The sequence below is a fragment of the Girardinichthys multiradiatus genome, chromosome 7, assembly GCF_021462225.1.
Source record: "Girardinichthys multiradiatus isolate DD_20200921_A chromosome 7, DD_fGirMul_XY1, whole genome shotgun sequence".
Lineage (NCBI taxonomy): Eukaryota > Metazoa > Chordata > Actinopteri > Cyprinodontiformes > Goodeidae > Girardinichthys > Girardinichthys multiradiatus.
Genome location: NC_061800.1, coordinates 47,938,284 through 47,961,767, shown reverse-complemented (window position 1 = coordinate 47,961,767; position 23,484 = coordinate 47,938,284). Strand labels below are relative to the sequence as shown.

The 23,484-nt window shown below is 43.6% G+C and overlaps 1 protein-coding gene across 1 annotated transcript in view; it reads right to left on the bottom strand.

Annotated features, from left to right (window-relative positions):
- Window positions 1-4,342: 4,342 nt before the first annotated feature.
- The window catches only part of hibch (3-hydroxyisobutyryl-CoA hydrolase), a 41,140-nt gene continuing 21,998 nt past the window's right edge, over window positions 4,343-23,484 (bottom strand). Inside the window, exons 8-14 of the mRNA XM_047371058.1 lie at window positions 12,199-12,344; window positions 10,214-10,300; window positions 9,328-9,386; window positions 9,038-9,119; window positions 6,732-6,851; window positions 6,206-6,239; window positions 4,343-5,071 (exon numbers count right to left, since the gene is read on the bottom strand). Of these exons, the coding sequence (XP_047227014.1) occupies window positions 4,956-5,071; window positions 6,206-6,239; window positions 6,732-6,851; window positions 9,038-9,119; window positions 9,328-9,386; window positions 10,214-10,300; window positions 12,199-12,344 (644 nt within the window). The 3' untranslated portion in view covers window positions 4,343-4,955. The remainder of the gene's footprint in view (window positions 5,072-6,205; window positions 6,240-6,731; window positions 6,852-9,037; window positions 9,120-9,327; window positions 9,387-10,213; window positions 10,301-12,198; window positions 12,345-23,484) is intronic.

Here is a 23,484-nt window from a genome sequence, read left to right as displayed (position 1 = left end):
TCAGAAAACCTCCAGTCTGAACAGAAATGAAACAAGAACCGGTTCTGGTAGCTAATTCTATTACATCTGGATTCAGAATGTGGATCTGGGAAGGAGACCAAACAAAGTACCCAAACTTTGAATAGTGTCTAATCCTACAGCTTCACAGGATCTTCACATCCTCTAATTACTTTCAAGCAGAAGAGCAACAATTATTTCTTCTGTTGATAAAATAACATGTTAATTATTAAAGTTATAATGATTTTATCTATAACATTTGTTACTTTGAGACATAAACTTCATCAAAAATCTAGATTAAACATTCAAAGTGATTAATTATGATGAATATTTAGTTTTTTTGTTTGGGCTTGATGGAGTAACACAAGTTTAACTGATATAAGCTGCTCGGGTGGAACCGGCAGGAAGTAGACCCAACAGACGTGCCACTCATAGCTTTCCAACTGGACTTTCTAAACAGCATGATCCAAATCAGACAGATGGGTGGCGCTCTTTCAGTTTCTACATCAGGACCTGCAATATTTACACATATTTAAATTAGTCTTTGCTGTATATGAGGGAAAAATGTAGTGACTTTACAAAGAAGTGGATGTTTATTATTGCACTGGGAACAAGGGATGAACACTGGTTCTGAATGAGTCATAGATCAGAGTTAGGTGGCTTTAACAAGCAAAAACAGACAAAAAGAGATAAAAAGCTGCCAAAGTCCAAAGAAAGCAAGCCTGGAGAGATGTCAACCAGGACTTTTATAAAGGATAATAAGAAAGCCTGGAAGGAAAATCCAAAGAAAGGAGGAATAGATTAGTAAAATTCCCCAGTTAAATAGTTTTGGTCAAAATTACATCTGGTTTTTACATTGGTGTTAACTGATGTTTCATAAAAAATCATGTCCATTAACATTTATGGTTTCATAGTCATGAAATAAATGTTTTTACCACCTGCCTTCCTAAAGAGGCCAATAAAGTGTTAAAGACAGACGTCCAAATGCATCACAGCATGTGGACTGACCTGTGTGGACAGATTAAAGTTCTCGCTGCTGAGCTTCACTCCATGTTTCCAGGTCTTCTTCAGATATTCGGCCTCAGAGACAGAACGACGGGTGTTGACGGTCTGGAGCTTGTTGGGAATGTTTGCTTCAACCAACAGAAGCACAGATCTGAGAAGAGTGTGGAGATGAATAGGGACATCAGCAGGGGGGTCTGTCTCCTGCCTGTCTAAAATAAAATAAATTAGGTTTTATTTTTCACAGATTTACAGGAGATTTCTCTGCTGGTTAATTTTAGCACTGGTTGTCCAAACTGGAACATGTGATTTGGGCGTCTGTAGAGAGCTTTAAGTACCACTAATCCAGTCTTCTTTAAAACATCAGTCTTCCATCAGGAGCAACCTTTTGGAAATGTTATTTGTCTCTTTTCAGGTTAAATCTGATGGTTGATCCCAATCCATCTACATCGTGAGAAGGTTTATTCCTCCTAGTTTGCTCATCCAGTTTATTCCTAATAAACGAGAAGCCGCTGGATTCTTTCCTCTCTGCAGGCTTCAGGAGATACAAAATGTCGGCTTCATGTTTTTGCGTTGACCTAAGAAAGTAATTTAAAGTGGAGCAGGGGCGCAATTCAAAGCAGTGCAAACTGGCCTGAGACCAGCTGAGCTCTTCCAACAGTACGTCTCAGAGGGGTTGACTCCTCTAACCAGTGATCTAACTGGGGTGCTCCACAAATCCAAGCAACCCAAAGCTGCACAGAAATGTGAATCAATTCCAGAAGCAAGAAAAAGATGTTTAAACATAAATTTTCCTTTTCCTCTATTTAAATCGAAGACCTTTTAGGAGTCAGTTCCATTTTGTTCTGACCTGTAAAAACTTACAACTATTTGTTGCCTGGAAAAGAGAAGAATCCTGGTTAGGAAGCAGCTCTGTGGGATAATGTGTGTAAATATTTCTCCTTCAATCAGAAAACATGGAATTACTACTTTCACTGTCAGTCACTGCCAGTGGGTTTTATACCCAAAGGAAAAACTAGAAACCTGTCAATGCTGTGCAAAACATTATATATGTCTACATATGTCTGAAACAAATACCTGCACAAGTACAATTATGCAAAGAGTGTGAAGTTTCAAAGACAGTTCTTCCAGACCTTAACGAGATGTTGCAGCATCTGGAGTTAAGGAAGAAATCAGGGAATGACTGAGTGGAACGGAAAGAAGATAAAATCACTCAGAAGCTGTAGAATCAGTGCTCAGGAAAAATAATGTAGAATAATCATGACCGTAAAAATCTGCACTACCAGAACTTTGACAGCGTGAATTCTCCAAGATCTTCAGAAATGAGAAACAATCTTCTTCATCAGTCACCTTCCAACTCTCTCGTATAGCAGCTGACAGATCTGCTCTGCAGGATGAAACCTCATCATTCACCTTCCAGGTTCCACCATTAACTTCCAGCTGGAAATTAATGGTGGTTTCCTGAAGAAAAGCTTGAAAGCTAATTTCTGTGGAGTGAGATGCATGATCATCCTAAAATTCATCACCTTCTTGTTCTTTCAGCTCAGCACAGTGGATCATCTGCCTCCATCTTACCCTTTACTTCTTTAGCTGTTAAACCAACTATCTCCATGTCCTCCTTCAGGATGTCCATGACTCTTCTCTGGGGTCTTCTTCTCAGTCTCATACATCATAAGCAAACCTTCTTCAGATTGATGCATGGAGAAAATGTCTAGCCGTGCATCTCCTGCAGAGGTCCTGACCGCCATCTGCAGCTCCACGTCATCACTGACTGTGGAAATGTTCTGCTTTTCTTCACACACTCTTCAGCCTCTAGAACTTTGTTTTTTTCTGTTTAGGAGTTCATGATGGTTCTAGTTTGGTGTCTTTTCCTTCAGCTGATTTCTTGCAGTTCTGGATGTTTCTCTTTAACATCCTGGTTTCAGTTTTAGAACCAGTTCCATAGTTTAAGCTGACGGTTCTCATGTTGGGTCCATGGTTCCTGTCAACCAGCCAGAAGGTCTCCTGACTGCTGACCCATCTGCAGAATTAGACTTGTGAAGGTATTTATTTCAGAAATACAAATTAAAGGCCAGTCCCACAGATTTTTCTTTTCTTGATTTGACTAAAGATGTGCCGTAAAATGACATGTAATGTTTTAAGGGAATATAAAGCCAGGATGTTCAGCTGATGGATGAAAAAGCTGAAGCTTGCAGAGAAAGGACTTTGTTTGGGTTTTAGGATGACTTTTTGAACCTTCCTCTCCTTCAACATGCAGATTGTATTTTCAGTTTGTGGAAAATCTGATGTGAATAAACAAGATTTACACCATCAGTCTGAAACGTTTCCTCCTCCACCATCTTGGAACAACTTGCACTTTTGTTTGAATGTCTCTTGACTTAATCGTGTTGTAAAGCCGCTGTCGAACAGGAAGAAGATGTGGTAATCTTTCAGTGGGTCAAAGGTCCGGCTACACGGAGAACAAACAGACGGATTTACGAATGACTGCTGGTGAGCGTTTGTTTGAAGAGCGAAGACATTAACCGTCTCTGTTCTGAGTTTATGGCAGCTGATTGTCTGAAATATGTGCAGATTATCCTGCAGATGTTCAGGAAACATTACAAACAGCTTCAGACCTAAACTCTGCAGGTAAACCAGGCAGACAGTTAATCATCATGTTAAAGTGTAACCTAGAATAAAACTTCGCAGATAAGACACACCTGTGATAATAAACTCCCTTATCTGCGTATATCTGCAACCGTCATCAGCTGTGCTACCAGTAAAAAGAAAGTACACCTTTTATTTTTAACCAAAGTTAATTAAGGGACATCTTGGGAAATTCACACCAATAAAAACAAAATGGCAGCTTGACTTTAAAAGCTGCATCTGAATGAAGCACAAGACATCTGGAACAACGTCCAGCAGAGATGTTTGACCATAATGCACATACCAAAAGTACGGAGGTGGAGGGCTGATGGTTGGGGCTTGTTCTGCAACATCAGAACCTGGAAACATGCAGTAAGTTCCTGAAGAAAAAACTCAGGACAGCTGGGACAGTTTTCAACACACGGCTCCTGTATATTCATGTTCATAAATGAAGCTGATTATTATTTTAATTATATTTTATGCCCAACCTGAGGTTATTTTTTACCACATCTGTGGTGAGGAGCAGATGAACTGGATGATGCTCTAAAACGTTAAAACAAGAGATTTATCTTCTTTGTGTGATAAGTAAAGCTCTTTTAAACACAGCAAGTTCAAGCAGTTCCTGTTTTCACCTTGAAAATACGTTGGTTATGTAATAAACTCTTTTTTTATTGCCTTCTGCTTCTGACTCATAAATAATGCAGATACGAAGACCTCATGATTGGGGAAGTGGTTTTATTCCTACAGAACAAATTAGTTCATCAGAAGAAAGAAAAGAAGAAACACAGATTTCAGTTTAATGAAACTATATTTGATGTTTTTCACTAATAAATCCTGCTGCTACTTTATTACTAAATGTGTTAAAAACAACCAAAAAAACTCAGGTGGCAACATTACTGTCTGTGTTCGAGCTGGAGACAGAAACAGAAAAACAGATGATACTGATCCGAGTCACATCAACAAACACCCACAGGAAATGTCCTAAAGCACTCAATGGTGAGATCATTCTCCCTCCCCCGTCCTGGTGGTAATGCAGCGCCGCTGTCGGGTCCTTGAATTCGCAGGAAAACACTCCACTTACACCAAACATTTAGAGAAGCTCGTCTGTTAGGGTCGCTCCTAACTTCTGTCTGCAAACCATGAATTTGATTGTGTTTTTCTCCTCTGCAGGGAAATGATCTAAATTTCCTGCTGAACATCTCCAGTGAAGATCTTCAGCAACAGGCTCTCTGCAGCACAGTCCTCTGAACGCCTGACCATGAAAGGATGAGTGAGCAGGAAGCGTCTGTTTAGACAAGGCCTGAGTGGCTGGAAGCTGCTGCTGGCAGACATCAGAAAGTCAGGTCCTTCTCCCCCAGCGAGCCGAAGCACTCGTCCACAAGCTGGTCGGAAACTTCCTCCAGCGTTGACGGATTCCACCGGGGATTCTGGTCTCTGTCGATCAGAACTGGAGACACACAGAGATTCGTGACACTTAAACGCAGCAGAGACGGGTCAGCGGCGATTAAATAACAGCAGGAGATCACTTTTAATGGAGACACATCCTCTACTGATGCAGGGAGGTGGAACATGAGAAGAAGATCTGCAGCTGATGAGAAAATTCATCTCATCCCTGCACAGATCTTCTGTTTTAGACAAATGAGCAGATTTTTATACCTTCAACTGGCAAATTATTCTAAAATCAAGTAAAACTTATACTATAATACATATAAATACCCCAAGTACTAAATGACTAAATTAGACAAAAACTGGACTTATTTGAAGACAGATTCAGATTTAAATCTGTAACCCAAATGGAAACTGAACCCGTACAGAACTGGATTAAACCGGCTTGAACTGCAGAATAAATAACTGGATTTTAACTGGACCACATCGAAGAGAATTAGAATTAAATTCAACTTCAATGAATAAAAATAAACTGGACTGAAATGGGCTGTAATGGTACCTGACCTTCAGTGAGTTGGAACCATCCGATGTTAGCTGGTAATGGTAACGGTCCGATAAGTAAAATAATAACTTATGTTTATTTCCATCTTGTTGCTGTTTGTGTTTCTGGGGGGAGAGGAGGGGGTGGTCATGTGGTATCTATTTAGTCATGTGACAGTGATGGTGATGCAGTGCAGGATTGTGGGTAGTTTAACTGATGCAGGGAAGCAACATCAGCAGGTTGGTCATTTCACAGTGTCTAAAGGGCAGAGAAATACATATAATTTATGTAAAATTCAGATTAAATTCTGATCATTGAAAGGAACTGGAAAATAACTGGGATGACTGGGATCAACTGAAATAAATGATTTTGTTTTAAATGGGAATGAATCAGACTGTCCTAAAGTCACATGGATTATAAACAGATGGAATTACAGTGTGCTGAACTGAAATGAACTGGGTTGTATTGAAGTGGTGTGAATATAAAAGATTGGAATATGAACTTTGTTTTACTGAATTTAAATAGTTTAAACTTAAATAAACTTCCCCGATGAACCAGTAAAACCAGTAGAATTCAGTGTAACTATGATTTGTATTTAAATATTTTCTTGGCTATCTTTAATTTCAAACACCTGGAAACAGAGCGGTAACTCACCTGCCCGGACGCCCTCATAGAAGTCGTGGCCTCTCTGGAAGAACAGAAACAAAGCAATCAGAGGACCACTTTACACGTTTCAACGTCCAACAACCAAACAGCAATGCAACTACTGGACCCCGATGTAACGTCCAGAGAAGCTGCAGAGAGCCGTTCTCTGTTGCCCTAATTTGCTCCATACAGAATTAAATGTGTTTTCTGGTCTTAATTTCTGTGCATCAGCAGAGAGTCGCGTCACAGAAACATACAAATGATTAACATTTTTACATCAAACTATGTTTTATTCATGTTTTCATCAGTTCCAAATGTGTTTTTCTCCTCCTCCACACCTTGCATGGGCTCCTCAGCCAGAGAAAATGATGCTGACTGAGGCTGAAACACAGTTTGGAGGTTTGTACAGAAGTTCTACAGATTTAAATAGAGTAGGGGAAGACGTGCAGCACAGGTCGGACCAGGGGCCAGCCTCTCTATACATGGGCCCCGCGCTCTACCACCAGCGCCGTGCCCAAGCCCATTGGGTTTTTACCATGCAGGCCTGGCTCAGCCGATACTCCATCACCAGCACGTCCTGCAGGCTCAGGGTGGCGCCCTCCTGCAGCTGTCTGAAGGTGATCTTCAGGGATGTGGGAGACATTTTGGACAGAGTCTAAAAGAAGCACAACCAGGAAGTGATCATCGTCAGCACGGTTATTAGTCAGGGAGAAGAGGCTCGGTTCAGACTACAGAAAAAAACTTTCAATAAAAAGTCCAAAACCACAACAAAAACTAATTCCTCTGTCCTGGAAAAGCCCTGGAATCCTCTGGAGGAGATAAGGAGAGTCGATGGGGGAGAAGAACGCCTTGATATTTCTCCTAAAACTGTTACCAACCAGAAGGCAACTGGACTGGATTAAATGGATGAATGAATGAATGAATTGATTCAATTCAATTCAATTCAATTCAATTCAAAGATACTTTATTGATCCCTGAGGGGACATTAGAAGTCCAGTAGAACCCATCCAAACATACATCATGACACAAGACAAGGGGAGACGGGTCACCGAGGCTTTGCTGCCCACTCACAGGCGCTGCCCTTGTTAGATGAGAAAAGAGACCACATTAGGTAAGTAGAGGAAAAAAAAAATATTTCACACTTTATCCTTAACAGGATACAGATTGAGATTGTAAAAAACCTCAGAACAAAGAAGCAACAAGTTTACAAAACAACATCATGCTGGGAACGGTGAAGGTGGTGTGAAGGGTGCATATGTTTATCTTGAGCATGTGTGTGTGTGTAAGTGTGTGTGTGCAAGTAAGTCCATGAAGCACTGTCACAGAGGCCATTGTCCTTGATGGTTCGTTGGAATGTACATCAACCGGCCACAAAGTTCTGAGCAGGTCCACAGATGTCCTCAGGGAAGGGAGGGAGCAGAGGGAGCAGAGCGTCATGTTTACATAACTTCCAGGAGAAGTTGAAGATAACCAGCCATCAAGGCCGTGCAGAGGAGCCAGATTCAGAAAAACAATAATTAATTGGGTTAAGCTGACTCTTAATTTTCCGTCAGCCTTGAGAGTCTCGCTGGTTCTTCTCAAAGGCGAATCCAAACAGTCAAATTCCTGGTCTTTCTGTCAGATCCGAGCGAACAACTTTCTCCAAGATTCATCCCATTTCACCCCTGAGTCCAGGAACCGCAACCTGCCTGCGATCGTAAGGATCACATCCAGTCTGCGATTCAGCTCACGTAACATCTCAGTGTGAGTGTTGATCGCTCTGAAGATCCCATCACACATGCCAGGCAGCATTACAATGGCCAGAACAGCTGCTGACATTCTCAGAATTTCTTGATATTCCAGGTAACTGCTGACTCCAAAAAGCAGAAATCCTGATATCAAACATCCAATTATATACACATCTTCCACATCCTCGACTGACATCATTGACAAACGCACAATCCTCCACTTCGGCCAGGAGTCCATTGTGTATCCGGAGAAAAATGTCCCGTCCGGGCAAGACGGTTCTCCTCCACCCTGTCTTCTCGTCGAGAAAATTTGATCAATTGCATTGAGAGACCAGCTGACCAAATCCATATTTTGGAAGAATTTGGAAGATGTGCAAAAAGAGGCTCCAAAAAAAGACAAGACATAGAGCTGAAGCAGGTCAGATATGGGAGGGGTGCGAGAGACAGAGACAAAGCGTCCTCCTCCACCGAGAGCAGGAAAAAGATGGATCAATGGATGGATGAATGAATGAATGAATGAGTGGATTGATGGATCAATGGATGGATGGATGAATGAATGAATGTTTGGCTCTCTTTTGGCTCCAGGTTCTGCAATGATCTCTCCTAACATGATGGGAGAACGACTGTTGGGTCAGAACCACTTAGATTCTGGTACAACAACAGTTATAAATCGTAGCCAAATCTCACAGGGATCCATCCTACCCGGGAAGCCAAGGGATATTCATAACACTGCCTCGTCATTTCCTTCTGCTGTGTGAGGGACCAGAGAGAAACCTTCAGAGTGGAGCTCCATCTTCCCTTCAATGATATCTGAGTACCTCTTACTCTGAAACAGATGCTTATTGTGTTTGAGCGCTATAATCGAGGGGGTGGGCATCACTTCTGCAGGTTATAACATATTCACCTCAAAGATGGTTTCATGTACAGAGCTGTCACTTTGAGTAAAATCCTTTAAAGAATCACCGTGGTTTGGCTGAGACGTCCGGCATTAAACACTCTTCTTCACTCTACTTCAGTGAACTGACCTTAAAGACCTGCACAGTTCCTCTCCTTGGAGTACAAATCAGCACAACAGTGAGAGTAATTTTAGTTCAGCGGCAGATTAAGGACCAACCTCAGCTTGTTTCCTAGCAAACTCTGAACCGTCTGCCTTCAGGTTCTGCATGATTCCCTCCACGCTGCTGGAGCCGAAGAGCCTGGTGAGCGGGAAAAGAAAAGGAAAACGCAGGTTTACATCAGGAAAACAAAGTCCCAGGTGTTTCTACTGTGAGTTCAGTCAGGTTGACCAAGACCAGTTCAGTTACTGGTGATCTTAAACCCAATTCTTGGAGTTTATTGCCTCCATGAAACTTCTTTACATATCATTTTTTTTTATGCTTCTTAAAACAGGAATAAAAAACTCACCTGTCAATATCAGAAATATGTTTGTCCAAAACGAAAGGTTTGTCAGAGTCCAGATCACTCTGTGGACAAAAACAGGTGAAAAACTACATTAGATGCAGAACCCTCCTCATTAAAGGCACCGCATGTAAAAAAAAGTGTCAAAATCCATAAAATAAAATGTTATTGCAGCAACACAATCTCACATTGAAAAACAGAAAAACACAACCTTTAATCTGTTCTGTGGGGAAATAAATCCATCTTTATCTAAAACTATCTTTCAACATATTTTGGTATCAATAAAATAAATGTAAATCAAAGATTTTTGTAAATAATTAACTTTTTTCCCTGATGCCTACTGTTTGGTGGAGTGGAGACTCTGTGATGCTGTGGGCTTGACTTCCATCCAAAGGCCCGGGGAACCTTGTTACAATTCTTTGAAACCAGAACATTTTACACACAAACAAAAAGAGGTCGTTTTGGGGTCTTTCAGCCAGACGGTGATTTAAAACAGTCCATCCCAGGACAACACAGGACAGGACAAAAAACACGCACACAGTCATACCTAAGGACAATTCAGAGTAACCAGTTGATCTAAGAGTCGTGTGTTAAGACTGTGGAAGGAATCCTGAGTACCCAGGGGGAACCCAAAGATGCACGAGGAGAACATGGAAAGTCCATGGAAAAAGACCCCAGGCCAGGGTTCGAACCAAGGACCGTCATGTTGCAATGCAACACTGCTACCCACTGCTCCACTGTGCAGCTCACCTTAAATATCTTTAAGAAACATATTACACTTAACTATTCGTTCCCTGTTCTGTGCAGTTCATAACCGCTGTCTGTGGAAGTTTGTGATTTTACAGGAAACTTTGGAGCCTTTATGGGTTTTAATTCAGTGTTGGTTTCTGACCTGCTTCTGGAAGGACTGCAGGAGTCTGGAAACATCCGTGTCAGATGGAGACTTCAGGTCCACAAGCTCCTTCTCCAGTTCTGGGATCTACAGAAGGAAACATTTTCTGAACCATTTTTATCAGATTCAATTGTGAACAGGTGTTTCACAGATGATGTGCAGCTGAAACCAGATATTTAGGTGAATAAAAAGACCCAGAGCCATTTTATCCCCTGACATTAAATCAGACTAAAGTTTTAACTCAGTTAGGATTAACTAAATTATTTCCATTTACTAAATACTGATAATTAGAGAGATTATTTTTAACTTTCATACACCATGATTACTCTGCCTTTAAACAATTTGTTTAGATAATGATGTCATAGCTTTGTAAGCTTTTGATTGGTTAATTTAAAGCATCTGAGTTAAATGGATGAACACCTGTGGATGTATTTTAAGGCAACACCTCAAACTCTCTGCATCCTTGTGTAACATCGTGGAAAATCAAATGAATTGAGCGGAGATATCAGGAGGAGAACTACAGAACTCCAACAGTCTGGTTCCTCCTGGGTCCAATTTTCCAGGTACTTGAAGGTTCCACATTCATCTGTCCAATTATATCCAAGCAAAAACAGCGAGGAGATGTCCAGCCATCATACGGTTCAGGAAGGAGACGGGTTCTGGTGTGAATCAACACCAGAACAATATCTGAAGACCTTGTGAAGATGCTGCTGAAGCTGGTAGGAGAGTCATTATCCACAGTGAAACCAGTCCTGGACCAACATGGGCTGAAAGGCCACTCAGAGAGGAAGAAGCCATTACTCAGGGACAGAGACCTTCATTACTGGAGACATGTCCTGTGGTCTGATGAGACTAAACCTGCAGTGTTTGGACATAATGTCCATCGTTACGTTTAGAGGAAAAACAGGGAAGCTGGAAGCCTGAGAACACCATCCTAACTGATGTACGGGGGTGGCAGCATCATGCTGTGGGTGGTGTTCTGCTGCAGGAGGGACTGGTGCACTTCACTGAATACATGTTATCATGAGGAAAGAACATTATGTGGAAATATTGAAGCAACATCTGAAGACATCAGGCAGGAAGTTAAAGCTGGACACAGATGGGTCTTCTAAATGGACAATGTCCCTCAGCAGACCAGCAGATTAGTTACTAAGAGGCTGAAGGAGAACAAAGTCCAAGTTCTGGAGAGTCCTTCACAAAGTCCTGATTTCAGGCCCAGAGAATATTAGTGGTCAGAGCTCAAATGTTAACCTGACCCAGTTCCACCGGTTCTGTCAGGAGGAATGGACCAAAACTCCAGCAAACTGTTGTGAGAAGCTTGTTGAAGGAAACCCAGAACATCTGACCCAAATCAGACAGTTTAAAGGGTGATTCTACCAAATGCTGAGGAAAAAACGTTGCTTCTCACTATTCCAACATTTAGCAAATAAAACTATTTTAGCAGATCCTAACTGAGCTGAAACAGGAACGGTTTGGTCTGATATAATGGCAGGCAGTGAGGATCAGAAGGTTCTGTGTCTTTACAGTGTATGTAAATATCTGGTTTCCACCATGACTGCTGTTAATGAAGAGTTTAAGATTTCTTGTTTTGAGGTAATTTTGTGAAAGTGTGCAGTGAAGCAGTCAGAGCTGTTGGTACATGTCGAGTAGTTTATCCGCCAGAAAAGACTTTTTCTATTGAAGGAACATGATTTTTAAGGCTTGGTTCTGGTTCAGTGCTTCTGCAGAAACTGTCCAGCAGATGGTACGTCCTTAAAAACCCAAGGTTATTGTCTGGAACAAACTCTGCTGTCCCCTGCGTGTGTTAAGCCAACAGCAAGACCCACCCCTGGCCTTTGGGCCTGTCAGAATGTGTTGGCACAGCCTGATTCACCCACTGACTCAACATCTGGCCCAAACTGCACCCTTCATTCGTCCTGCAGCACCAATCTGACACAGCGATGATTGTGACTCATCTGTGTCTCTGCTAGCTAAAGCTACATCACCTTCTTAGATTCTACAAAGTGAGTGGCGACTCCGGCTCGCTGAACATCACGTCCCCTCAGTCGGAAGCCCGTCAAGGCGAGGAACAGTCCCAACTTCCCCCGGAGCCTCGGCAGGAAATAGCCACCTCCTACATCAGGGAAAAGCCCTGTCAAAATAAAACAAGAACAGCTGCAGTGACTCTCGACTTTAAGGTCATTTTTAGGTTCCTGGGAGTAGTTTATGCAACTCTTCATGGTCTTCATGGTCTTTATGAGTCCACCGCATGATGGGTTGTTGTGTTCTCTCTTGCTCTGCTCCTAATGTTGGTTTATGACATTTAGGTGTGTGTGTGTGTGTGTGTGTGTGTGTGTGTGTGTGTGATAACGGGGGTTCAGGTGTTGGGTAGATTCCCTAATGGCGTTTTCTGACAGGATGAGGGTGGTAGGGGTGGGTTTCATAACACTAAGCACTTTTTGTTGTCTAGGTTGTAAGAACACAAGCTGGACTTTGCATTGAGACAGTGGTCAAAACAAGCAGATCTCCTCCATCAGTGTGGCTGGGCTCCTAAGATAAGGTGAGGAGCTCCATCATCTCTTAGAACAGAGCCTGTTCTGAGCTCCCCAATGGTCTTCTGCTTAGAGAGGAACCGGATGATGAGTTCAGGGAGTCTCCTGGACTCCTTCCTTTGGCCGTGTCGACTGTTTATTTTGTGTTGGTTGTGGTGCCTGATTGTGTTGTTATGGTGTCTGGATGTGCTGTCTAATCTCTGGAAGTCCACTGCATCCAGACGTGACCTCCATTAGTTGCTGTTGTGAACCAACCAATGAAAACACTTTGTGCAGCAGACTAAAAACAGATGAACATGCAGTTTATGATCATTTATGATTCATTTCATAACTACCTGCTTCCTAAATCTGTATATTTAATATGTCATATTTTAATAAATGTTTTATTTGATGTAAATATATTCCTGAGATTCCTGTGGTCACAGAAGAAACTAGACGACATGAAGGGAAATCACAGGGACCGAATGAGTTGACCTGATTTATGGCTTAAAACATAATATTATAAATGTGTCAGATTATAGCTTTTGTTCAGGATGCTGAAGGGGGTGGAAATAAATCTGTTAATCCGGTTATAAGAAGAGTTCATGTTTATACAGGAGACCAACTGTTTGCATCATAAACGAGTGTAAATAAAGAGGTGAAAAGGGAAAAGGATGCTGCTTCTAAGGAAGGGGGCCTGGAAAGGTCTGAAGATGCTACATGTTGGGAACCTTCAGATTCAACTCAAGCAACACTGTTTATGTAAATTATTGAAGATGACTTTCAGAGTAATTAGGGCACACCTGCATGCATCTAACAGATTACATCCTCTGAAGTAAAAAACCCCAAAACATCAGCAAGTTTAACTGAGACAATATTTCAGATCATTCTAACATTCAACCAACTCGTTGCTTCATGATTTAGGACTTGATCTGCTCCTGAAGCTCCATGGATAATCCTTCTTCAGGGGGAAAACACACTGTGATTAAACTGCAGCCAGTGAGAGAAGCTCCTGAGAGCAGGATCAGAGCTAGACCTAACATGTGGGGCAGCTATTCTCTGCTGAAGCACAGAGAACGTTTTCCTGTTGGAAGTGGGGTCAGAGTGCAGCTGTAATAAAGATGCAGTGGCCTTCTAGTAGTGAATAAGTGGGCAGCAGACCATCTTCAACAGCCACCTAATTTGGAGTCTATTCCTACAAAAAGTGAACGTTTAGTCAGATATAGGTATGGGTCAGTTTTCCGGGTTTTAAAAAGGTCCAGATGGCCTCCAGCCGTAACCTGTATCAACGTATATAAAGGTTTTAAAAAGTCTGGGTTTCACAACCATGAGAAGTTCCTACAGCATGATGACCTTTAATTGAGATGCCAGAGAACATAGGCTGTCCCTCCCCCACCTGTTGCTTTGCACTGCTAGACAGCTGGTTGAAAGGAGGCTGTTATACTTTTATCTCACAAGACAGATTTGTGTGTTTGGAAATGTTTCCAGTTTCAAACAAAACCCAGAGAGTCCTGACGAGGAAGCTGAAGGAGCGCCACCCATTACTCTTCTTCAGCTGCCAACTGCAGGCTCCACCTGATTTACCAGCTAATATCAGCTTGTTTTACACGTGTTGCTCTTCAAGGACCAGAACATCAACCACAAATAATATCTTGCTCAGTTAGCCCTGGAACACTAGCAGGTTTGTATTCTATATGTTTTGCTTAAATGTATTAGATTAAATTAGATTAACAGTGAATACTGGCTATAGATGCCAGTGTTATGCCAGTGCTGGAGACAGAGCGGAGTTTCCTGGAAGTGTGTAGCGCAAAGTAGCAATCCTAATTTTAGTGTTAATGAGGCAAATCTTTAGTGGAAGAAAACACTGAGACATGGTTGAAGTGTTTCAAATCTTGCTGGGGACACCACATCTTGCTCCTTACCTTAAACCTGACCCTAAAGCGTCAGAACTGAAGCATATTGGTAGGTGGTTCTTTAGAGCCTGATCTAGTCCACATCTCAGTGCGTTGAGGAAGAGAAGAGCAATGGGACCAACCCTTTCCTTGGATCATTTACCTGTAAGTTTATCTGAACCAACATGGTGGATGTTATGCCTCCTTAAAATGATCATTTGACTGAAGTAAAAAAAAAAAAACAGGATTAAAAACGTGATCTTATTGCTTTTTTATCCTTTCTGGCAACAGCTTCAACAAAATGGACGAAACTATGTTTGCACATTGACAACTTATGTTAAAATTAAGACTTCATGTTAAATCACAGTCATCGTCATCACAACCTGGAGATCACACAGGGCAGCAACATCTAGAAAGTTTAAAGCACCATGTTTCCATGCTGAACATGATAATAACATATTTGGCTGCATGGATGGACTATCTGCCTCTTAATGTCTGAACCTGATATAGAAAATACCGTCTTAGATACTAAAGCCTACAGAGAATGATGGGAACGTCATGATCAACCAGCACAATAATATTCAATTCATTTTATTTATATAGAACCAATTCACAACACATGTTGTCTCAAGGCACCTTACAATCAATATTACAAATGTTTATTGTAATATCAGCAAGTTTTTGAAGATGATCTTGTTCCTGTTGGGAATTTATGCTCTGAATTCCTAAGAGGTGATCTTTGAATTATTCTGTTTGTGAAAGTTAAATTTCCAAAACCCAGCCGGCTCGGTCTGAGGCTATGAGCTGTCAGATAAACTGCATCATCTCAACCACATCAGCCCATTTCCATCTATAGTGATCTGATCTAAAGACCAATCCAAGTCTGATCATCTCAACCTCTAGTGATCAACCAGGTTCTTTTCTTTATCAAGATCAACCCAAACATTTCTGCTCATTCAGGAAGCAGAGATGAGGAGTTAACAAGTTGCCAGCTCAGCACTATTTCTATTCCTCAATACAATCCATCATCAGGCAACCCAAATCAATTACTGCCTCATTTCCTCACAGCGCCCTTTGAGAAAATCCCACACAACAAACAGAGAGGATCAGGACCAGGCCGTTCCCCCCATCATCGCCACACTCATTTCCTGTCTGCTGACAACATAATCTTCCCCCTTAACTCGCTCCTGGCGTTCATGTCCATCCATGGCTCACCAGCTGAGGATTGCTTTTTCTTCAACGCGCCTTCAGAATGACCCTCATGAGAGCGGTTTGGCAGCTGACATTGTAAATCTATTTCCGACCCTCAAATGTTCCCCTGAATGCACCAGAAAACAGAACATCTCTGATTTTGTGACCTCACTCCTAAGCAGCACAATGTGATCTGAGCAGAGACGTGTGCCAGCTCTGTTCCCACTGAATACCAGAGAAACGGACCTGCAACTCATCTCTTTATATTTCCTTCCAAACAGGTCGACCTTCTTATATTTAACATGAACTTTATCACCAGCTCTCCAGGCTTTTTGAAGGTTTTATTTAAACTGAAGCTGCTTTTTTACTTCTTTTCTGTCTTTAAGCCACTGGCCTCTGACCCATGAATCCTTCAGGCATAAAAGGCTGCTGAACCCAATGAATGACCCACTGTTGTGTTGGCAGACAAACACAACAAAGAATTGCGCCGCTCAAGGTGGCAGCAGGTTGGAGTCGCTCTGTTACTTTTGATTCTGATTTATTCTTTTTTGGGAACTATTCCTCTTGTGGTTGATACAGTTGATTTTTTTGGACGACTGTCCACTTCAGTGTCGGATGCTGTGCAGCTTGGAGGATTTTTCTTAATACTTTCTATTTTTGGACATTTGTCATGATGCATTGCCATGGCAACGGGGTTGTTTCTTACAACCGAGAGCAGCTGATTAATATCTCAAAAGCTCAAATAATACTTCAGCTACAACCCCAAATCCCTGATGAGTTGAAAAGAAGACGCCGTGGATGCAGAGCAGGTGCTAAGAGAAGAGAGAGAAGGAGGAAGTTCAAACCATCTCTTCCGTCAATTATGATGGGCAATGTGAGATCGTTGGGAAACAAGTTGGATGAACTCCAAGCCCTACAAAGGACCCAGCCAGAGTACAGGATCATATCCCCGACTCCAGCGTCTCTCTGCCGGGCTTTTTAACCATACGAGCAGACAGAGATTTCAAGAGGAGCGGCAAATGTAAAGGAGGTGGACTGGCAGTACTTGTGAACAACAGATGGTGTAATCCAGGACATGTTACTGTGAAGTGTCATCTCTGCAGTCCAGATATTGAACTGTTAGCAGTAAGTTTTCGTCCATATTTACCCAGAGAGTTCACCAGTGTTATTTTGGCAACAGTTTATGTTCCACCTTCCACTGTTGCCGACACTGCATGTGATGCCATCAGCTCAGTTGTTGCTAAGCTACAGACACAAAACCTAAATGCTATTGTGGCAATTTCTGGTGATTTTAACCGTGCTTCACTCTTTGCTACACTTCCAACGTTTCAACAGTTTGTCAGCTGCTCTACCAGAGAAAACAAAACATTGGATTTGTTTTAAGCAAATGTCGAGGACTCATAAATCAGAATCAGAATCAGAATCAGAAAAGCTTTATTGCCAAGTACGTTTTTGGACATACAAGGAATTTGTTTTGGCGTAGTCGGTGCAATACAGTACAAATTAAACAGTATAAACATATCTACAATATAATATTAATATATGTGCACAGTTTTAAGTGAGTGAGAGTAAATATAGAGCAGTATAAGATGCAAGAGCAATACAACAGTGCAGGTGATCATTGTGCAAGTAAAGCAGTGCAAGTAAGCAGGAGTCCAAGCTGAGCGTTAATGTAACGCATAGAGTTACAGGTTACAGGTGTCCTGTCAGCAAAAAAGGGGGGGTGTGGGGGAAAGGGGGAGTGTCAGGGTGGTTTCCGGGCTTTGTTAACCAGGCTGGTGGCAGATGGGAAAAAACTGTTCTTGTGGCGTGAGGTTTTGGTCCGGATGGACCGCAGCCTCCTGCCAGAGGGGAGAGTCTCAAAGAGTCTGTGACCGGGGTGGGAGGGATCAGCCAGAATCTTCTCTGCCCGCTTCAGGGTCCTGGAGGTGTACAGTTCCTGGAGCGACAGTAGACTGCAGCCAATCACCTTCTCAGCAGACCGAATGACACGCTGCAGCCTGCCCTTATCCTTGGCTGTAGCAGCGGCGTACCAGATGGTGATGGAGGAGGTGAGGATGGACTCAATGATGGCTGTGTAGAAGTGCACCATCATAGTCTTTGGCAGGTTGAATTTCTTCAGCTGCCGCAGGAAGAACATCCTCTGCTGGGCTTTCTTGATGAGGGAGCTGATGTTTGGCTCCCACTTGAGATCCTGGGAGATGATGGTTCCCAGGAAGCGGAAAGATTCCACAGTGTCAATTGTGGAGTCACAGAGGGTGATGGGGGCAGGTGGGGCTGGGTTCTGCCTGAAGTTCACAACCATCTCCACTGTCTTTAGAGCGTTGAGCTCAAGGCTGTTCTGGCTGCACCAGTCCAACAGATGGTCCACTTCCCATCTGTACGCGGACTCGTCACCATCAGAGATGAGTCCGATCAGGGTGGTGTCGTCCGCAAACTTCAGAAGCTTGACAGACTGGTGACTGGAGGTGCAGCTGTTGGTGTACAGGGAGAAGAGCAGAGGAGAGAGAACACAGCCTTGGGGGGAACCGGTGCTGATGGTCAGGGAGTCAGAGACGTGCTTCCCCAGCCTCACGCGCTGCTTCCTGTCAGACAGGAAGTCAGTGATCCACCTGCAGGTGGAGTCGGGCACACTCAGCTGGGAGAGCTTCTCCTGGAGCAGAGCTGGGACGATGGTGTTGAAGGCAGAGCTGAAATCCACAAACAGGATCCTGGCATAGGTTCCTGTGGAGTCCAGGTGCCGGAGGATGAAGTGAAGGGCTAGGTTGACTGCATCATCTACAGACCTGTTGGCTCTGTAGGCAAACTGCAGGGGGTCCAGGAGGGGGTCGGTGATGTCTTTTAGGTGTGAGAGCACCAGGCGCTCAAAGGACTTCATCACCACAGAGGTCAGGGCGACGGGTCTGAAGTCATTAAGCCCTGTGGTCCTTGGCTTCTTGGGAACAGGGACGATGGTGGAGGACTTGAAGCAGGCTGGCACATGACATGTCTCCAGTGAGGTGTTAAAAATGTCTGTGAAGACTGGAGACAGCTGATCAGCGCAGTGCTTCAGGCTGGCTGGTGAGACAGAATCCGGACCAGCAGCTTTCCGGGGGTTCTGTCTCCTGAAGAGTTTGTTGACGTCCCTCTCCTGGATGGAAAGAGCCGTCCTCGGCGTGGGTAGGGGGCTGGTGGGGGTTGGAGGTGCCAAGGCCCCTCTTGAGGTTGGGGAGGTGGGGGTGGTGGATTGTGGCTGCAGCTGTTGGGGGGCGTCGTGGGAGATGGTTGCAGGACTGTCCCTTTGTCTTTCAAAGCGGCAGTAGAACTCGTTCAGGTCGTTGGCGAGGCGTCGGTCGTTGATGGAGTGGGGGGCTTTCGGCTTGTAGTTGGTGATTTGCTTGAGCCCTTTCCAGACAGACGCAGAGTCGTTGGCTGAGAACTGGATTTGGAGCTTCTCAGAGTACAGTCGTTTGGCCTCTTTCACTGCCTTGCCAAACTTGTACTTGGCCTCTCTGTATATGTCTTTGTCCCCACTCCTGAAGGCCTCTTCCTTATCCAGTCTTAACCTTCTGAGTTTAGCTGTGAACCAGGGTTTGTCGTTGTTGTAACTCACCCTGGTGCATGATGGTACACAGCTGTCCTCACAGAAGCTGATGTAGGAAGTCACAGCCTCTGTGTACTCGTCCAGACTGTTGGTAGTAGTCCTGAACACATCCCAGTCTGTACAGCCTAAACACGCCTGGAGATTATCCACAGCCTCACTGCTCCACTTCCTTGTCGTCCTCACAACAGGTTTGCAGAGCTTTAGTTTCTGCCTGTATGCAGGAATCAGGTGGACCATGATGTGGTCGGATTGGCCCAGTGCAGCACGTGGGACGGCGTGATAAGCGTCTCTGATGGTGGTGTAACAGTGATCCAGAATGTTGTCCTCTCTGGTCGGACATTTTATAAACTGTCTGTATTTGGGAAGTTCGTGGGTCAGATTACCTAAATCTCTACAGCAAGACCTCCTCTAGGCAAATCAGATCACAATCTTGTTTTTCTCTGCTTGAAATATAAGCCCCTTGTTCAGAGGCAACCTGTAATAAAGAGGACTGTGAGAAAATGGTCACAGGAAGCTGAAGAAGCTCTGCAAGGTTGCTTTGAGGCTACAGACTGGGACGCACTGTGCCAGCCACATGGAGAGGACATCAATGCCATGACTGAGTGTGTAACCGACTATATAAACTTCTGTGTGGATAACATCATCCCCACCAGAACCGTGAGATGCTTCCCTAACAACAAACCTTGGATCACCAGTGACCTGAAGGACCTGCTTAACAAGAAAAAAAGAGCCTTCAGAGAGGGAGACAGAGAATTATTGAGGAGTTTACAGAAGCAACTTAAAGTCAAGATAAGAGACAGCAAGGAGGTGTACAAGAAGAAACTGGAGAGCAAGCTCCAGCAAAACAATATCAGAGATGTGTGGACAGGGATGAAGAAGATCACAGGCTTCAAGCAGAAGGATGATCAGACCGATGGAGGTCTGGACAGAGCCAATGAACTGAACACATTCTTCAATAGGTTCAGTTCAGAAACAAGCTCAGCATCCTCCTCTCCTGCTGACAACCAAACAGACATTCCACCCTCCTTTGACCCACAGGACCCACAGCTGTCCAGTAACACCTCAAATGTTTTATCTTCCACCTCAGCCCTAGACCCTTCTGCTTCTACATGTTTGCCTTCAACCATATCAGAAGATGCTGATGCTTCCTTTGCTTCCCCCTTCCACCTGTGAGTCTCAAGAAGTTAAGTGAAGATGCAACTGGAGAGACTGAATCGGAATAAGGCTGCAGGTCCAGATCATGTCAGCCCTAGAGTCCTGAAGGCCTGTGCAGAGCAGCTCTGTGGGATTCTGCAGCACCTCTTCAACCTTAGCCTGGCCCAGAAGAAGGTTCCGGTGTTGTGGAAGACCTCCTGTCTTGTTCCGGTACCAAAGAAAACTCACCCATCAGTCCTCAATGACTATAGACCTGTTGCCCTGACATCTCACATCATGAAGGTCCTAGAGAGACTCCTGTTGGCCCACCTGAGTAAGCAAACAGTAAACTATCAGGACCCCCTTCAGTTTACTTATCGCTGTGGAGTTGGAGTTGAAGATGCCATCATACACCTGCTTCAACCAAACCACTGTCATCTGGACAAAGCCAGCAGCACTGTGAGGATCATGTTCTTTGATTTCTCCAGAACATTTAATACAATCCAACCTGATTTGCTTTGTCAGAAACTCCAGAAGACTCAGGTGGAGGCCTCAACAATCTCCTGGATCAAAGACTACCTGACAAACAGACCACAGTTTGTGAGACTGAAGGGTTGTGAGTCTAACCAGGTAGTCAGCAGCACAGGAGCACCACAGGGGACGGTACTCTCACCATTCCTTTTCACTCTGTACACCTCAGACTTCCAGTACAAGACAGACTCCTGTCATCTGCAGAAATACTCGGATGATTCTGCAGTTGTTGGTGGATCAGAGATGGACAAGAAGCTGAGTACAGGAAGGTGGTGGACCGCTTTGTGGCATGGTGTGGAAACAATCATCTCATTTTGAACGTGACTAAAACAAAGGAGATGATTGTAGATTTTAAGAGAAACAGGAATAAGTCAAAAACTATTTCTATCACGGGAGAAGAAGTGGAGGTGGTGGAGGAGTACAAATACCTCGGTGTTCACCTGGACAACAGACTAGAGTGGAGATGCAACTGTGAAGCCATCTACAAGAAGGGACAGAGCAGACTGTACTTCTTGAGGAAGATTAGGTCCTTTGGTGTTTGCAGCAAGATGCTGCAGATCTTCTATAAGTCTGTTGTGGAAAGTGTGATCTCTTCTGCCATCATCTGCTGGGGAAGCAGCATCAGAACCAGGGACTTAAAAAGTTGTTCAAGCTGATAAAGATGGTTCTGTTCTGGGGACTCCTCTGGAACCTCTGGAGATCATTGTACAAAAACGGATTCTTCATAAAATAAAGAACATTATGGAGAACCCTGAGCATCCTCTTCATGAGACTGTCCTACAACAACAGAGTGTCTTCAGTCAGAGGCTTCTTCAGATCTGCTGTAAGACGGAGCGCTACAGGAGATCCTTCCTGCCCACAGCCATCAGCATCTACAACGACTCTTTGAAGAAACCTTCATAATATGAGCTACAACAACATTTAATTTCCCTTTGGGATTAATAAAGTATTTTTGAATTGAATTGGATTGAAGAACCAAGCCCTTCACTTTAAAATAAAAGGATGCAGAAGATGAGTTTGATGGGGAAGGTCGTATTTTCGCAGGGAAACGGTAATCAACAGAGCTTTAAGAGCAGCTTCAGACTGGGTGAAGTTCTTCATGATCGATCAAAGCAAATGTGGAAAACCTCATTCAGTGTGAACATTATCATGACTTCTCCCCACATAGGTTACCTGCTGCTGCATGCTCACCACACTTCATACATGCAAAGGTCACTTTATTAGGTACGCCTTGCTAATAACGGGTTGGACCCCCACTGCTGTCAGAACTGCCTTAATGTTTCATGGCACAGATTCAATAAGGTGTCAGAACCAGTCCTCAGAGGTGATATGATGGCATCCCACAGCTGCTGCAGGTTTGTCTGCTGGACCCCCATGATGAGAACCTCCTGTTCCACTGAATCCCAAAGATGTTCTATTGGACTGAGATCTGGTGACTGTGGAAGTCATTGGAGTTCAGTGAAGTCTTTGTCCTGTTCAGTCTGAGATGATCTGAGCTTTGTGACATGGAGCATCATCCAGCTAGAAGGAACAGTCAGAAAATGGGTCCAGTGTGGTCCTAAAGGGATGGAGATGGTCAGCACCAATACTTAAGTTAGCTGTGGGGTTTAGATGATGCTCAGTTGGTTCTGAGAGGCCCAAATTGTGCAAAGAACTATTCCCCACACCATGACACCACCACCAGCCGGAACCATCGATTCAAGGCAGGATGGATCCATGCTTTCATGTTGTTTCCACCAGATTAGTCCAATATGTTCTGGTCCAGTTCTGGTGTTTCTGTGTGAATTATAGTAACAGTTTCCTGTTCTTAGCTGACAGGAGAGGCACCTGGTGTGGTCTCCTGCTGCTGTAGCCCATCTCTTCAAAGTGTAATGAGAGCAGTTCTTTGAGCTACTGGTGCCATTCTATCGTGTGGAACCAGTCAGCCCATTCTCCTCTGACCTCAACCAGGCCTTTTCATCCACACAGCTGCTGCTGACTGGATATTTTCTCTTTTGCAGAGCATCCTCTGTCAAGCTGAGAGATGGCTGTGTGTGAAAATCCCATCAGATCAGCAGGTTCTGAAATACTTGGAGCGGTCTGTTTGGTACCAGCAACCATGTCATGCTTAGAGTTTTTTCACCATTCTGATGCTCAGTTTGAACTTCAGCAAGTCGTCTTCAACACGTCTAGATGGTAAATTAAAGAGTTGATCCCATGTTAGCTGTGTGATATATGAAGATTAATAAATATTTCCATACTCCGTTTTCTTTCTAGACCCAGAGGATAAAAATCTGATTCCTTCCTTTATTTTCCAGACTGTATAGAAACCATGTGGACAGACCCTGAACCGCTGCTGCCACCACAGCACGCTGAGGTTTAGTGCTTCAACGCCCTACACCACGAACCAGGGAGCTCACCGTGTTTTAAATACACCCCTTAACATCTCAC